Source organism: Elephas maximus, chromosome 3, assembly GCF_024166365.1.
Source record: "Elephas maximus indicus isolate mEleMax1 chromosome 3, mEleMax1 primary haplotype, whole genome shotgun sequence".
Taxonomy (NCBI): Eukaryota; Metazoa; Chordata; class Mammalia; order Proboscidea; family Elephantidae; genus Elephas; species Elephas maximus.
The window spans coordinates 106,858,264-106,876,274 of NC_064821.1; the positions used below are offsets into that span (position 1 = coordinate 106,858,264).

At 40.8% G+C, this 18,011-nt stretch overlaps 1 protein-coding gene across 2 annotated transcripts in view; it reads right to left on the reverse strand.

Annotated features, from left to right (window-relative positions):
- Positions 1 to 6,627: 6,627 nt before the first annotated feature.
- TM2D1 (TM2 domain containing 1) overlaps positions 6,628 to 18,011 on the reverse strand; it is a 78,550-nt gene continuing 67,166 nt past the window's right edge. The window contains exon 6 of one of the 2 annotated variants that reach the window (XM_049879439.1): positions 6,628 to 6,729. In XM_049879439.1, the coding sequence (XP_049735396.1) occupies positions 6,628 to 6,729 (102 nt within the window). The remainder of the gene's footprint in view (positions 6,730 to 18,011) is intronic. The other variant, XM_049879437.1, reaches the window with a different exon arrangement.

Consider the following 18,011-nt stretch of genomic DNA (forward strand, 5'->3'; position numbering starts at 1 on the left):
TCAGAACTATATCGCTTATCGCAGGCAGATATTATTATTATTCCCAATTTACAATTACGGAAACTGGGCCTTGGAAAAGCTAAATTACATGATCAAGGTCCCACAATTAGCACGTGGCAGAGCAAGGATTTGAACTTAGGTAACTTTTCTTTTTAACCTGACTCCTAGAAGTCCTTCTGGTGCAATGGAACCCACCAAGCGGCTCCAAGAGAAAAAGAGCTGGTGATCTGCTCCCGTAAAGATTACAACCGAGAAAACCCTATGGGGCAGTTCTGCTCTGTCACATGGGGTTGCTATGAGTTGAAATTGACTCGATGGCACCTAACAATAACAATCTGACTCCATGCCATACTGCTGCCCATGCCAGTGCTAAAAATATGGAAAGTAATGGAGAGCTATAAGGCACAGTCCTTACAATAGAATGAGAAAGACCAGTCTAACATAAGAGAGTACATCACAAATTCCAGATGACATGTGACCTACATATAGTAAGAAGAGTATGAGAAAGCTGGAATACTCAGGACTGGATGGAGCTGGACCTTGAAGGGAATTTGGGATATAAGTAGACAGTGCATAGTGGAGCTCCCTTCCAGGCCGGGAGAAGGAAATAAGCAAAAGAATGAAGGTGAAAATAAGCACAGAAATGTAGAAAGAAGATCATCAACAAAGCCAGTGATGTTAAAAAAAAAAAAAAGAAGAAGATAAACTACTTAATATGATAACATTTATTGAGCACCTATTCCACCAAACAGGACACGTTCTCATTTGTTATTTTCTTTAATCCACACACACACACACACAAACCTGCCAAATAAATATTATTAGCCTCATTTTTACAAAAGAGGAAATTAACATCCAGAGAGATCAAGTAATTGCTGAAAGGCACATGGATAGTTAGTTTGATGTAGAACTCATGCTCTTGCCTTGATTTGTTTTTGCCCCACAATCATCTCAGCCCTTCTCTGAAAAGGAGCAAATTTCCATTAAAGTAAGAATGACAGGCAGAGCTGTCTAAAAAAAGTGGAAATGTCTGCTTCACGGAGGTGGCAAGTTAAAGGCAATCAAAGGGAGGCTAGATTTAGTCAACCAGTTGTTCAACAAACATTTATTAACAAGTCCTGTGCTGAGCACTGTGAATGGAAACCCTGGTGGCCTAGTGGTTAATGCTATGGCTGCTAACTAAAAGGTTGGCAGTTCAAATCCACCAGGTGTTCCTTGGAAACTCTATGGGGCAGTTCTACTTAATAGAGAGATCAAAACAAAATGACCCTGCCAGCCTCATAATGCGTCCACAGTATTGTGAGGGAGACATGTGAGAAAAGACTTTTCAGCACAACTTCTGGTTAGTGTTTACCTTTAGGGAGGGAAGCCTGAAAAATATTTGGGAGGGTGGAGCTTTAGTTATATCCATAACCTTTTATTTCTTAAGAGAAAAAAAGAAATCTGAAAGAAATGTGACAAATCACTAACATGTTTAATCTTCATTTTGACAATACAGGTGTCTATTACATTATTTTTGTACATTTTAGTTGTTTGTAAAGTATCTTCAAAGAAAAGAAGAAATGTGTGCCGTCAAGTTCATTCCGACTCATGGTGACCTCATGTGTGCAGAGAAGAAAGACCCCATGGGATTTTCAAAGCTGTGACCTTTCAGAAGCAGATCGCCAGTCCTGCCTTCCAAGGCGCCTCTGAGTGGTTCTGAACCACCAACCTTTTGGTTCGTAGCTGAGCTCTTAACTGTTGGAGACACTCGGAGCCTCCTAAGGTATCACAATAAGGCATAAATCAATAAATTTCAGAAGTATTGTTGCTATTTTTTAAAAGAAATAATTATAATAACAAAATCTGTGCCATGCTAGAGGAAAGCGTAAGAGGAGGGGCATCTCATCCAACCTAGAGAAATGAAGCCACATCTTCAAGAATCTGCAGGAGATATTTAGGAGTGAATAAGTAGTATTTTAGAAAAAGAAGCAGCAGTGAGCAGAATTCTCAGGGTAAGAGAGATCAGGGAATATTTCAGTAGTCTTACGGGGTCATTTCACCAAGTATGTACAGGGGAAGTGATCCACGGTGGCTAGGATTCAATCAGAAAAAAACCTTTTAAGCCAAGAAAAGGGAGAATGTGACATCAAAGATAACTTCTCGGTTTCTTTCTTGATGGATTTACTGTCATTTTCTGCCATGGATTTACTGTCATGTTCATGCATGAAGAATAAGTTTAAAAATAAAGATGAGAACAATTTTGAAAAGGTTGTGTATGAGGTCCTGGAGAAATATAAGCAGAAATATTTTAACGGGTAATTTGGTGTTACTACTTCATGTGCAATTTATAGATGAGGAAACTAAAGCTCAGAAAGGTGAATTATCTTGCCCAAGGCCACACAGCACATTAAGTGGCAGAGGGTAGAATTTGAATCCAGGAAGTTTGACTCCCAAGCCCACACAGGTAGCCATGTGCAAAGTGAGATTCTGAGGTCAATATTAGTTTCTTACTGCTGCTGTAACAAATTGCCACAGATTTAGTGGCTTAAAAGAACACAAATTCATTACCTTAAAGTTCTCGAGGTCTGAAGTCTAAAATGGGTCTTACTGGGCTGAAACGAAAGTGTTAACAGGGCTGTGTCTTCTGGAAGCTCCAGGGAGAATCTATTTCGTTGTCTTTTCCAGCTCCTAGAGGCCACCCACATTCCTTGGCTCCTGGCCCCCTTCTGTCTTCAAAGTCAGCAATCACATCACTCTGACCTCTGCTTCTGACCTCTGCTCCTTCTCTGATTGATTCTCCTGCCTTCCTCTTCACTTACAAGGACCCTTGCAATTACATTGGGTCCACCTGCATAATCTAGGATAATCTCAAAATCCTTACTTTAATTACATCTGCAAAGTCCCTTTTGCCATGTAAGGTAATATATTCAAATGTCCTGGGTATTAGGACATGGATATCTTTGAGGGGCCATTATTTTGCCTAGCCCAAGATGTTATGCAGACATACTAGGCAGACCAATGGTTCTTGCACAAACATAAACTCAGTATGAAGGCTGTAGTCTGATGTTGCATCAGGCACTCATGGGACTAAATCCTTCCTAAGGATCAGTGTTCCATGGGGATAACAGATACGACTGTTTCTTGGGGAGAGGTCCCTAATCCCTTCCAGGTCTGGTTTGTTTGGGTAGAGCTGGACCTGCAAATGGCAGATTTTATTACAGGCAGCACAGGCAGGCAGGAGCCGATACTCCCAAAGTTAGATTCCAAGTGACTGGGCAGAGATGGGAAAAACCTGAAAGGAATTGTTGTTGTTGTTGTTGTTGTTGTTGTTGTTAGGTGCCATCAAGTCGGTTCCAACTCATAGCGACCCTATGCACAACAGAACGAAACACTGCCCAGTCCTGCACCATCCTTACAATCATTGTTATGCTTGAGCTCATTGTTGCAGCCACTGTGTCGATCCACCTCGTTGAGGGTCTTCCTCTTTTCCGCTGACCCTGTACTCTGCCAAGCATGATGTCCTTCTCCAGGGACTGATCCCTCCTGACAACATGTCCAAAGTATTTAAGACGCAGTCTCGCCATCCTTGCCTCTAAGGAGCATTCTGGCCGCCCTTCTTCCAAGACAGATTTGTTCGTTCTTTTGGCAGTCCATGGTATATTCAACATTCTTCACCAACACCACAATTCAAAAGCGTCAACTCTTCTTTGGTCTTCCTTATTCATTGTCCAGCTTTCACATGCATAGGATGTGATTGAAAATACCATGGCTTGGGTCAGGCGTACCTTAGTCTTCAGGGTGACATCTTTGCTCTTCAACACGTTGAAGAGGTCCTTTGCAGCAGATGTGCCCAATGCAATGCATCTTTTGATTTCTTGACTTCTGCTTCCATGGCTGTTGATTGTGGATCCAAGTAAAACGAAATCCTTGACAATTTCAATCTTTTCTCCGTTTATCATGATGTTGCTCATTGGTCCAGTTGTGAGGATTTTTGTTTTCTTTATGTCGAGGTGCAATCCGTACTGAAGGCTGTGGTCTTTGATCTTCAGGTCCTCTTCACTTTCAGCAAGCAAGGTTGTGTCATCTGCATAATGCAGGTTGTTAATGAGTCTTTCTCCAATCCTGATGCCCCGTTCTTCTTCATATAGTTCAGCTTCTCGTATTACTTGTTCAGCATACAGATTACGTAGGTATGGTGAAAGAATACAACCCTGATGCACACCTTTCCTGACTTTAAACCAATCAGTATCCCCTTGTTCTGTCCGAACGACTGCCTCTTGATCTATGCAAAGGTTCCTCATGAGCACAATTAAGTGTTCTGGAATTCCCATTCTTCGCAGTGTTATCCATAGTTTGTTATGATCCACACACTCGAATGCCTTTGCATAGTCAATAAAACACAGGTAAACATCCTTCTGGTGTTCTCTGCTTTCAGCCAGGATCCATCTGACATCAGCAATGATATCCCTGATTCCACGTCCTCTTCTGAAACTGGCCTGAATTTCTGGCAGTTCTCTGTTGATATACTGCTGCAGCTGTTTTTGAATGATCTTCAGCAAAATTTTGCTTGTATGTGATATTAATGATATTGTTCTATAATTTCCACATTCGGTTGGATCACCTTTCTTGGGGATAGGCATAAATATGGATCTCTTCCAATCAGTTGGCCAGGAACGTATCTTCCATATTTCTTCGCATAGACAAGTGAGCACCTCCAGCACTGCATCTGTTTGTTGAAACATCTCAGTTGATATTCCATCAATTCCTGGAGCCTTGTTTTTCGCCAGTGCCTTCAGAACAGCTTGGACTTCTTCCTTCAGTACCATCGGTTCCTGATCATATCCCACCTCTTGAAATGGTTGAATATCGACTAATTCTTTTTGGTATAATGACTCTGTGTATTCCTTCCATTTTCTTTTGATGCTTCCTGCATTGTTTAATATTTTCCCCATGGAATCCTTCACTATTGCAACATGAGGCTTGAATTTTTTCTTCGGTTCTTTCAGCTTGAGAAACACCGAGTGTGTTCGTCCCTTTTGGTTTTCCATCTCCAGCTGTTTGCACATGTCATTATGATACTTTACTTTGTCTTCTCGAGAGGCCCTTTGAAATCTTCTCTTCAGTTCTTTTACTTCATCAATTCTTCCTTTTGCTTTAGCTGCTTGACGCTCAAAAGCAAGTTTCAGAGTCTCCTCTGACATCCATCTTGGTCTTTTCTTTCTTTCCTGTCTTTTCAGTGACCTCTTGCTTTCTTCATGGATGATGTCCTTGATGTCATTCCACAACTTGTCTGGTCTTCGGTCATCAGTGTTCAATGCATCAAATCTGTTCTTCAGATGGTCTCTAAATTCAGGTGGGATATACTCAAGGTCATATTTTGTTCTTGTGGACTTGCTCTGATTTTCTTCAGTTTCAGCTTGAACTTGCATATGAGCAATTGATGGTCTGTTCCACAGTCGGTCCCTGGCCTTGTTTTGACTGATGATATTGAGCTTTTCCATCGTCTCTTTCCACAGATGTAGTCAATTTGATTTCTGTGTGTTCCGTCTGGCGAGGTCCATGTGTACAGTCGCTGTTTATGTTGGTGAAAGAAGGTATTTGCAATGAAGAAGTCGTTGGTCTTGCAAAATTCTATTATTCGATCTCCGACATCGTTTCTATCACCAAGGCCATATTTTCCAACTACGGATCCTTCTTTGTTTCCAACTTTCACATTCCAATCACCAGTAATTATCAATGCATCTTGATTGTATGTTCAATAAATTTCAGACTGCAGCAGCTGATAAAAATCTTCTATTTCTTCATCTTTGGCCCTAGTGGTTGGTGCATAAATTTGAATAATAGTCATATTAACTGGTCTTCCTTGTAGGCGTATGGATATTATCCTATCACTGACAGTGTTGTACTTCAGGATATATCTTGAAATGTCCTTTTTGATGATGAATGCGACACCATTCCTCTTCGAGTTGTCCTTTCCAGCATAGTAGACTATATGATTATCCGATTCAAAATGGCCAATACCAGTCCATTTCAGTTCACTAATGCCTAGGATATTGATGTTTATGCATTCCATTTCATTTTTGACAATTTCCAATTTTCCTAGATTCATACTTCATACACTCCAGGTCCCAATTATTAACGGATGTTTGCAGCTGTTTCTTCTCATTTTGAGTCATGCCACATCAGCAAATGAAGGTCCTGAAAGCTTTACTCCATCCATGTCATTAAGATCGACTCTACTTTGAGCAGGCAGCTCTTCCCCAGTCATTTTTTGAGTGCCTTCCAACCTGGAGGGCTCCTCTTCCAGCACTATATCAGACAATTTTCCGCTGCTATTCATAAGGTTTTCACTGGCCAAGGCTTTTCAGAAGTAGACTGCCCGGTCCTTCTTCCTCGTCTGTCTTAGTCTGGAGGCTCAGCTGAAACCTGTCCTCCATGGGTGACCCTGCTGGTATCTGCATATCGGTGGCATAGCTTCCAGCATCACAGCAAAACACAAGCCCCCCCAGTATGACAAACTGACAGACACGTGGGGGGAAAACCTGAAAGGAATACCTGTCAGATATTTTTACAGGCCCTATGGAAAAGCCCAGTGTGGAAGCTTTCTCTTGACCCAGGACAGGAACCACTCCCGAAGCCAACTCTTCAGACATGGATTGCACTGGAGAATGGGTTGGAGAGGGATGCTGGTGAGGAGTGAGCTTCTTGGATCAGGTGGACACTTGAGACTATGTTGGCATCTTCTGCCTGGAGGGGAGATGACAGGGTGGAGGGGGTTAGAAGCTGGCGAAATGGACACGAAAAGAGAGAGCGGAGGGAACTAGTGGGCCATCTCATTAGGGGGAGAGTAATCGGGAGTGTGTAGCAAGGTGTATACGGGTGTTTGTGTGAGAGACTGACTTGATTTGTAATCTTTCACTTAAAGCACAATAAAAATTATTAAAAAAAAAAGACTCTAAATTTAAACAACAAATAAGTAAAACCATATATACACAAAGCAGAACATGAAATTACTCATTTTAGGAAACCAAAAACTAACCTTTCCACATGAGGTTAGTCTGGGACTCAGGTAAGTAAGGCAGGCCACTCTAACTTCTTAAAGGAAACCCTTGACATTGTTTACATAGAAAAAAATAAATAGCTAGTAGGAGGTGTTACGAAAAGAGCACAGGGACAGGCATCAATAACTTCTACAAAATGAGGAAGAAAGCCAACTTAGAAGTTTCTTCCAGGTCATGAGTATTGCTAGTCCAAACTCAGAATCAAAATAGTAAACATTGCATCCACGGAAGTTTTATAAAACAAACTTCGTTGATGCCAGGGAATCCCCTCTAAATTGTTCTTGACAAACGGGCCTCCAGCCTCTACTTAAGTTCTAGTGGTGGGGAGAGAACCTATTCTATTTTACGGGACTTTTAGTGGTAATTTTAAGCTTTAGTTTTCTCATTCTTAAAATGAAAATATTAACACCTTCCTCACATGGTGTTGTACAGATTACATAAGATAGTTATTTGTTATACTTAGCACAGTGTATGGCACATAAACAAAAAAAAAAACTAAAACCCCTGCTGTTATGTCAATTCCATATAGTATGCCTTAAAAAAATGGCAAGAGCTTTTAAGGCTTTTTACATTTCTCAATTCATGTAGTGCTTACAACACTCCTATGAAGTCAGTAGTATCATTTATCATCATTTAATACATAAGACAACTGAGAATTAAAAAACCCAAAACCAAACCTGTTGCTGCTGAGTCAATTCCAACTCATAGCAATCCTATAGGACAGGAAAGAACTGCCCCAATAGGGTTTCCAAGGCTATAATCTTTACAGAAGCAGACTGCCACATCTTTCTCGCACAGAGCAGCTGGTGGGTTTGAACCACCAACCTTTTGGTTATCAGCTGAGTGCTTTAATCACTGCACCACCAGGGCTCCTAGCTCAGGATTAGAGAGAGTAAATAACTAGCTAAACTTACACACAGGTAGCAAGTGATAAACTCAGAGCTCTTCTTTATGCTGAGCTAAAACTTCTCTCCATCTTCCACCCATTAGTTTAATTTTCCTTTTTCAACCACACTGATAGATCCATCTTTCTCAAATATGAAAGCCAGTTAGTACAAAAAAGACTGATACTATCAAATGTTGGTGAGTATGTGGAGCAACTGGAGCTCTCATATTTTGCTGATGGGAGTGTCAACTGCAAAACCACTTTGGAAAAGTGTTATACGTTTAGCTACAAAAGCTAAACGTATGCTTACCCTATGATATGAAAATTCCACTCCTGCACATATATCCAAGAAAATAAGTGCACGTGTTTAACAAAAGACATAACACAAATGTTCACAGCAGTTTTAATCATAACAGTCCCCAAATAGAAACAAGCTAAATGTCATACAACAGTATCACAGATAAATACTTTTTATGTTCATACAATGGGCTACCCCAAAATAATGTTGGATAAAGAAGCCAAACACACAAGAGAGCATACCATGTATCCATTCATATGAAGTTCAAAATCAGGCAAAACTAATATATGGACATTGAATCATGGATGAAAGAATGGTTATCTATATGGGGCGGGGATAGCACTGACTAGGAAGGTATCTTAGTTGTCTAGTGCTGCTATAACAGAAATACCACAAGTGGATGGCTTTAACAAAGATAAATTTATTCTCTCATGGTCTAGGAGGCTAGGAGTCCAAATTCAGGTCACCAGCTCTAGGGGAAGGCTTCCTCTGTCAGTTCTGGGGGAAGGTTCTTCTCATCAGTCTTCCCTTGGTCTGGGAGCATTTCAGTGCAGGAACTTCAGGTCCAAAGGATGTGCTCTGCTCCTGGCACTGCTTTCTTGGTGGTATGAGGTCCCTGTGTCTCTCTGCTCACTTCTCTTTTATATCTCAAAAGAAATTGGCTAGCCACCATATCCCTGATACCAAAACCAGGTAAAGACATCACAAAAAAAGAAAATTACAGACCTATATCCCTCAAGAACATAGATGCAAAAATCCTCAACAAAATTCTAGCCAATAGAATTCAACAACATATAAAAAAAATAATCCACCACGACAAAGTGGGATTTATACCAGGTTGCAAGGCTGGTATAATATTAGAAAAACCATCAATGTAATCCACCACATAAATAAAACAAAAGACAAAAACCACATGATCTTATCACTTGATGCAGAAAAGGCATTTGACAAAGTCCAACACCCATTTATGATAAAAACTCTTACCAAAATAGGAATTGAAGGAAAACTCCTCAACATAATAAAGGGCATCTATACAAAGGCAACAGCCAACATCACTCTAAATGGAGAGAGCCTGAAAGCATTTCCCTTGAGAACGGGAACCAGACAAGGATGCCCTTTATCACCGCTCTTATTCAACATTGTGCTAGAGGTCCTAGCCAGAGCAATTAGGCTAGACAAAGAAATAAAGGGCATCTGGATTGGCAAGGAGGTAGTAAAATTATCTCCATTTGCAGATGACATGATGTTATACACAGAAAACCCTAAGGAATCCTCCAGAAAACTACTGAAACTAATAGAAGAGTTTGGCAGAGTCTCAGGTTATAAGATAAACGTACAAAAATCACTTGGATTCCTCTACATCAACAAAAAGAACATCGAAGAGGAAATCACCAAATCAATACCATTCACAGTAGCCCCCAAGAAGATAAAATACTTAGGAATAAATCTTACCAAAGATGTAAAAGACCTATATAAAGAAAACTACAAAGTACTACTACAAGAAACTAAAAAGGACCTACTTAAGTGGAAAAACATAGCTTGCTCGTGGATAGGAAGATTTAATATACTAAAAATGTCTATTCTACCAAAAGCCATCTATACATACAACGCACTTCCGATCCAAATTCCAAAGACATTTTTTAATGTGATGGACAAACAAATCACCAACTTCATATGGAAGGGAAAGAAGGCTCGGATAAGTAAAGCATTACTGAAAAAGAAGAAGGAAGTGGGAAGCCTCACTGTACCTGATTTTAGAACCTATTATACAGCCACAGTAGTCAAAACAGCCTGGTACTGGTACAACAACAGGCACATAGACCAATGGAACAGAATTGAGAACCCAGATATAAATCCATCCATATATGAGCAGCTGATATTTGACAAAGGCCCAGTGTCAGTTAATTGGGGAAAAGATAGTCTTTTTAACAAACGGTGCTGGCATAACTGGATATCCATTTGCAAAGAAATGAAACAGGACCCATACCTCACACCATGCACAAAAACTAACTCCAAGTGGATCAAAGGCCTAAACATAAAGACTAAAACGATAAAGATCATGGAAGAAAAAATAGGGACAACGTTAGGAGCCCTAATACAAGGCGTAAACAGAATACAAAACATTACCAAAAATGATGAAGAGAAGAAACCAGATAACTGGGAGCTCCTAAAAATCAACACCTATGCTCATCTAAAGACTTCACCAAAAGAGTAAAAAGACCCTATAGACTAGGAAAGAATTTTCAGCTATGACATCTCTGACCAGCGCCTGATCTCTAAAATCTATATGATTCTGTTAAAACTCAACCACAAAAAGACAAACAACCCAATCAAAAAGTGGACAAAGGATATGAACATGCACTTCACTAAAGAAGATATTCAGGCAGCTAACAGATACATGAGAAAATGCTCCCGATCATTAGCCATTAGAGAAATGCAAATTAAAACTACGATGAGATTCCATCTCACTCCAACAAGGCTGGTATTAATCTAAAAAACACAAAATAATAAATGTTGGAGAGGCTGCGGAGAGATTGGAACTCTTATACACTGCCGGTGGGAATGTAAAATGATACAACCACTTTGGAAATCCATCTGGTGTTTTCTTAAAAAGTTAGAGATAGAACTATCATACAACCCAGAAATCCCAATCCTCGGTATACACCCTAGAGAAATAAGAGCCTTCGCAAGAACAGATATATGCACACCCATGTTTATTGCAGCTCTGTTTACAATAGCAAAAAGCTGGAAGCAACCAAGGTGTCCATCAACGGATGAATGGGTAAATAAATTGTGGTATATTCACACAATGGAATACTACGCATCGATAAAGAACAGTGACGAATCTGTGAAACATTTCATAACATGGAGGAACCTGGAAGGCATTATGTTGAGCAAAATTAGTCAGAGGCAAAAGGACAAATATTGTATAAGACCACTATTATAAGATCTTGAGAAATAGTATAAACTGAGAAGAACACATACTTTTGTGGTTATGAGCGGGGGAGGGAGGGAGGGTGGGAGAGGGTTATTTACTGATTAGTTAGTAGGTAAGAACTACTTTAGGTGAAGGGAAAGACAATACTCAATACACGGAAGTTCAGCTCAACTGGACTGGACCAAAAGCAAAGAAGTTTCCGGGATAAACTGAATGCTTCAAAGGTCAGAGGAGGAAGGGCGGGGGTTTGGGGACTATGGCTTAAGGGGACTTCTAAGTCAATTGGCAAAATAAATTCTATTAAGAAAACATTCTGCATCCCACTTTGAAGTGTGGCGTCTGGGGTCTTAAATGCTAACAAGTGGCCATCTAAGATGCATCAGTTGGTCTCAACCCACCTGGATCAAAGGAGAATGAAGAACACCAAGGTCACACAATAACTATGAGCCCAAGAGACAGAAAGGGCCACAGGAACCAGAGACTTATATCATCCTGAGACCAGAAGAACTAGATGGTGCCCGGCCACAACCGATGACTGCCCTGACAGGGAGCACAACAGAGAATCCATGAGGGAGCAGGAGATCAGTGGGATGCAGACCCCAAATTCTCATAAAAAGACCAGACTTAATGGTCTGACTGAGACTAGAGGAATCCCGGCGGTCATGGTCCCCAAACCTTCTGTTGGCCCAGGACAGGAACCATTCCCGAAGACAACTCATCAGATATGGAAGGGACTGGACAATGGGTAGGAGAGAGATGCTGATGAAGAGTGAGCTACTTGTATCAGGTGGACACTTGAGACTGTGTTGGCATCTCCTGTCTGGAGGGGAGATGGGAGGGTAGAGAGGGTTAGAAACAGGCAAAATTGTCAAGAAAGGAGGGACTGGAAGGGCTTACTCATTAGGGGGAGAGTAAGTGGGAGTATGGAGTAAGGTGTACATAAGCTTATGTGTGTAAGACTGACTTGATTTGTAAACGTTCACTTAAAGCTCAATAAAAATTATTAAAAAAAAAAAAAGAAGAAATTGGCTAAAGACACAATCCAGTCTTGTAGATTGAGTCCTACCTCATTAACATTAACATAACTGCTGCTAATTCCATTTTTTCAACATCACAGAGATAGGATTTACAACACATAGGAAAATCACATAAGATGACAAAACAGTGGACAATCACACAATACTGGGAATCATGGCATAATCAAAATGATACACATTTTTGGGGGGACACAATTCAATTCACGACATGCCACCCTTTGGCCCCCCCAAAATTCATGTCCTTGCCACACATAAAACCTATTCACCCCATCATATTACAGCAAAAGTCTTAAATCAACTCCAAGTTTAAAATCCAAAACTTCTTCCTCATATGTGAAATCTAGAATATAAGTTATATGCTTCCAAAGTACAATGGTGAAAACAGGCACAAGCTAGGCATTCCCATTACAAATAGGAGAAATTGGAGGGAAAGAAGGGATAACAGGCATCAAGCAAGTCAGCAGAACACATTACATTACCACTCAAGGCTTGAATATAATCCTCAGTTCTCTGAGACCATTCACACAATGGCCCTGCCCTCAAGACTCTGGGTGTTGGCCACACTCTCTGGATTTTGAGTGTAGGCCCCTCAGCCCTGGGCTTCAACCCCACCTTCCAGGCCCACTGGAATGGCAACTTGGCTCCAGTGGCTTTAGGTGCACCATTCTCCCAGTCCATATGAGTAGTGACTCCACCCTTAGAAATTCCAGAGGCCATGGCTCCACCCTTTGAGAGCCCAGAGGTCGTGGCCATACCCCTGGGGACTGAGGCAGCTCGGCTTCCCTTGTTCCTTGTCTCTTCAGCTTCCGCTTCCTGGTTTCTTGGTCTCTTGGCCCCTCAGGCCTCACCACTTGCCTCTGCCCTGCTGGCGTAAGTATTCCAAAGCCCTGTAGCACCACGGATAAGTGCGTGGAGGCATTCCTCTCTGCCAGTAAACCTCAGCCAGAAGGCACTCAGCTCTCTTACTCCGTGGGTCGGCAAGCCCGGCTCCGCCAGTAAGTGCCCAGAGGCACCCCACTCTGCCAGGAAGCCTCCTGCGCACAGGCACTCAGCTCTCTTGCTCCGTGTGCCGCCTCCAGCGCTGTGTCACACTGGTCTCCTGGTGCTGGTGGGTTCAAACTGTCAACCTCTCGGTTAGCAGAAGGGCACTTAACCACTGTGCCACCAGGACTCCTTATACCTTAGTAGAGCATTTTTAAAAAAGAGTCATTAAGCCCTCGCAAGTTTGTCTTTCCTTCTGGATAAACAACTCCAATGTGGCAGCTCTAAAGAAGTTAATATATGGCTAGTTGTACACCTAGAACCAGTACCACTTGCCATTGAGTTGATTCCAACTTATGGCAACCACATGCGTTTCAAAGTAGACCTGCCATCCATAGGATTCTCACGTCTGTGACATTTCTAAAATAGATCATCAGGCCTTTCTTCTGAAATGCCTCTGGCTGGATTCAAACTGATAACCTTCTGATTAGTACTCAGTGATTAACTGTTTGCACCACCCAGGGACTCCTGGTTGTACACGCAGTCAGGATTTAATAGGGGAGGCAGTATAGTGTAGTGGTTTGGAAAACAGACTTAGGAGTCACAGACCTAATTTCAAGCTCTGAGTTCACCAGTTGTTACCTGTGTAAGCTTAGTTGGGTTATTTGATCTCTGTTACCCTCAGACTCATTATGCATAAAATGGGGATAAATGATAGTACTGACCTTACAGGAGTGTTAACATAAGAAATGCAAAAACTAAAACTTAAAAACAACCATCTTTCATCTATTTAATATGTATTGCCACATGGACCCCTGGTGGTGCAGTGGTTAAACGTTCAGCTACTAACCAAAAGGTCAGCAGTTCAAATCCAACAGGCGCTCCTTAGAAACCCTAAGGGGCAGTTCTACTCTGTCCTATAGGGTCGTTATGAACCGGAATCAACTCAGTGGCAATGGGCGTGGGTTTCTTTTTGTTTGTTTTTGTATGTCCCACACACTATGCTAAGCATAACATATACGCTATTTTATTTAACCCTTACAGTAATTGTATGAGGAAAGTGTTAATATTTCCATTTTGAGAACAAGGAAACTAAGGTTTAAAGAGGTTAAATAGCTTGCCCATAAAAAGTTGCAGGTGTGTCTGATTCTCAAATCCATGAGCTTACATATTACTCTTTATAGCCATTGGTAATAATTGGATGAACAGGGGGGTGGACAGTGAAAGGCTGAATGAGAAACTTGCTTGAGTCCTGCAGAGGAGCACAAGATTTAGCTAAAGCTTCGTGTTACATCTTAAAGGCTTGCAGTTTCTATCTATAGCATAAAAAACCTTTATCACTGAAACAAGATAATTGCCTTGCCTTACAACACGATTTTGAGGATTAAATGAGGTAAACAGGTCAGAAAAGTACATGATACATAATAGATAAATTCACAGTCCTTCTTCCTCCTCTACCTATTGTTTCTAATAATCCACTTGCTGGTCTTTTTTCAAGAATGACCTGTAGCAATCACCCACTCCAGGGTAAGGACTCAGTGTTTATAAAGTTCCCAGGCTGTGCCAGGCACTGGAGTTCTAGGTGCTGGGGACTGTCAAGGGCTTGAATGAATCAGCATAGGCTCAGTCCCTCACCTACCCCTACTAGGCAACAATTGGGGTCTGAACCATGTTTGAAAGGATGCCAACTCCTAAACTATATTATCCAAAGCAAAAGGTTATTTAACCTCAGATGAATTCATATTCCTATTAACTCATTCTACTGTTCCCATCAACAAATATTTTTTGAGCACCTATTGTGTTCTAGGAACTGTTCCAAGCACTGGGGATACAGCAATACCCAAGACAAAGTCCCTGCCCTCACAAAATTTATATTCTAGTAGAGGTGGCAAATAGAGAATAAACATATAATTTCAGGCAGCAGTAAGACTTGTGAAGAGAAATGATGCAAGATAAGGATTCAGAGTGACCAGTGAGAGGCCGGAGCAATATTTTAGAAAGGATGGTCAGGGATATTTGAGTAGAGACCTGAAAGAATGAGGAAGCAAGCCATGCAAAGAACTGGGGAAAGAGCATTTCAGGCAAGGGAAAGAGCAAATATAAAAATTCTGAGGTGGGCACCAATTTGGCATGTTTAAAGCATGACTGGAAGCCATTGGACAGTTTCTGGCAGAGAAGTGAAAAGTTCTGATTTACTTTTGAAACATTATGCTGGCTGCTGTGTGGAGAATATATTCTAGGAGGGCAAGAGCAGAAGGGGTACATAGTAGGTCAGTAAACAGTTGAGAATTAATAATTAATACTTTCCTAATGCAGTTTTAAAGGTTTGCCGTACTTACTAAAAGCAATTTGTATGTCTCAGACCATTTCCCTCCACCAATTTGCCTTAATCATGTACCATACAGAGAAGACATGGTTTTCTTCCTGAAGTTTCTTATGTTGCAGTAATAAATGAATTTCATAGTCCATTCATATAATTAATCAAATTTTGAGGTTCTGAAAATCAAAGTTGAAACCTTGAGCCTTCATCATCATAACCTCTTAAACATAAAATTAGCTCACATTTAAAAAAAAAAAATTAGCTCACATGATTAAAAGTTCCAAACATCACATGCTTTAAAGTGTTACTGGTAAAACATTTTTCTTTGGCATATGCAGTCCAAATAGCTCTAACCTTGATCATTTTTCAAGTTTTAATCTCCACATGCTTGGCATATTCTGATAACACTGACAGGTTAAAAGCAACATTCCGTTGTATGCATAGTGATTGCTTGCAATTAACCTTAATTTAGGCTGAAAGGAGACTGATCAGCTGCCATCACAGCAACATTTCTAAATTTATTAGATAAATATCTCCAGAGAACTTCAGATTCAAAAGGAACAAAAACAGAATCTGCAACACTTCAGAGTTCTTCAAGTTAGTGCACCTGGGTTTAAATCCCGGTTTTAAAACTTACTTTTTGACCTTGGGTAAGTCACTCAACCTTTCTTGAACTCAATTTTCTCATCTGCAACATAATTCTTCCAGAAGACGCTTCAGAAATGTTGTGAGGATTAAATAATTTAAAGTATATGAAGAGTTTAGCACAAGGCCTTGCATACTGGAGAGCACGTAGTATGTACCAGGAACTTCTAACAGTTAAACCATCTTGAAGTTTTAAGATTTTAAAGCCTCAATATTATTTACAAGTTTTTTTTATTAAAAATATCTTTTCTAGGAAAGTAAATTATATTCTTCCTCCATCTAATAATGACTTAGCTTTAGGAGTCTTTTTTTTTTTTTAGGAGTCATTGCCACATTTACTAAGAATTAAGATATTAGGCCCTTTTTAAAAAGATACAGGAATGACTCTTACCATACTCATTACCTCAACCAGAAATGAATTATTCTAGAAGTACCTGGGCAGAGGTTTAAATCCAACCACAGGTGCCTCAGAAGACAGGCCAGGCGATCTGCTTTTGAAAGGTCACAGCCTTGGAAAGCCTGTGGAGCAGTTCTACTCTGTACACATGGGGTTACCACGAGTCAGAACAGACTCAAGGGTAACTAACAGCTGGCTTCAGTTGGGTACTCAAATGCTGTTCAAAATTCTCTTATTCATTCCTAATTAGTAACTTCCATTTTCCAAATTTATGCACTTCTCTTTCCCTCTTGTGTGTCAATTTGGCTGGGCCATGACTCTGTGTTTTGGCAGTTGTATAATGTTGTGATCACTTCCTGTGGCGATCACCCCCATGATGGGATCTGCCGAGTGGTACTGGCAGGAGTAGGGTCTGTGGCGGCTCACTGCCCCCTCAGCCTTCATCTCTCTGTCCTCTGTCAACTAGTCCTTCTTGTTCTCTTTGCTGGGGCTTTTGCTTGTTCCAGATCCTGCAGCTGGTTCCTGTTCCTCTGACCTCCAGTTCTTGGGACTTGGGCTAGCAGCTTACCAATGGTCTTGCCTGCCAGTCTTGAGATTCGCAGATCTTGACAGCCTGCAACAGCACTGCTCTCCTGTCTTGGGTTCACCAGCCCCTGCAGCTACATGAATCCAGAGAAGCCTCTTTCCTGTCCCATGGACTTGGGAGGCTATAGCCTCTAAACACTGCGTGAGCCATTTCCTTGATATAAATCTCTCTCTCTATATATATATATATGTACTTTACTGATTTTGCTTTTCTAGAGAACCCAGCCTAAGACACCTCTCAATATGGGAGAATAAAGACCATTACAGATGAGCTTCCTACTTACTCCTTTCAACTCTCCTCCTCCCTTGTCTTGAAGTTTTCTGGAGGACAATTTAATGACGTAGTCAATAATTTGATATCCCGTGCCAAATAGATTTGCACCTTCCCCAATACCCACGGCCGTATTCCCTTCCCAACAGCTATCCCGGCCTCAAAGTTTTGCTCTTTTCCTCTAGCTCCTAGAAAGTGAGGGCAGTCATTAGCACTAATCAGCAAGTAGCCTAATTACCCAGCAAGGGATAGTCTCAGGTCCCTGCAGTGCCTTATCCTCAATTAATTTGCAAGAGGATAACTGAGAACTGACCACGGCTTTGTTTAAATTTGCGTCTGGGTTATTTGACTTCATTTCTTCTCCATCACCCTGCCTAACTAAAGCAGTATTATGTACCAAAAACATTAATATATGATTATTCTTGGACTAAGAATGATACTTCTAGAGAAAAAATCAGAAATGTACAATATTTATTCATTGGAACAATTTAAACAACAAGTAACAGGAATTGCATAAATTATGATACAGGCATGGAATACTCTCCAGCCATTAAAAATGATTTTGTAAATGAATATTTATTGAAATATAGATATCTTTACAATAGAAAAG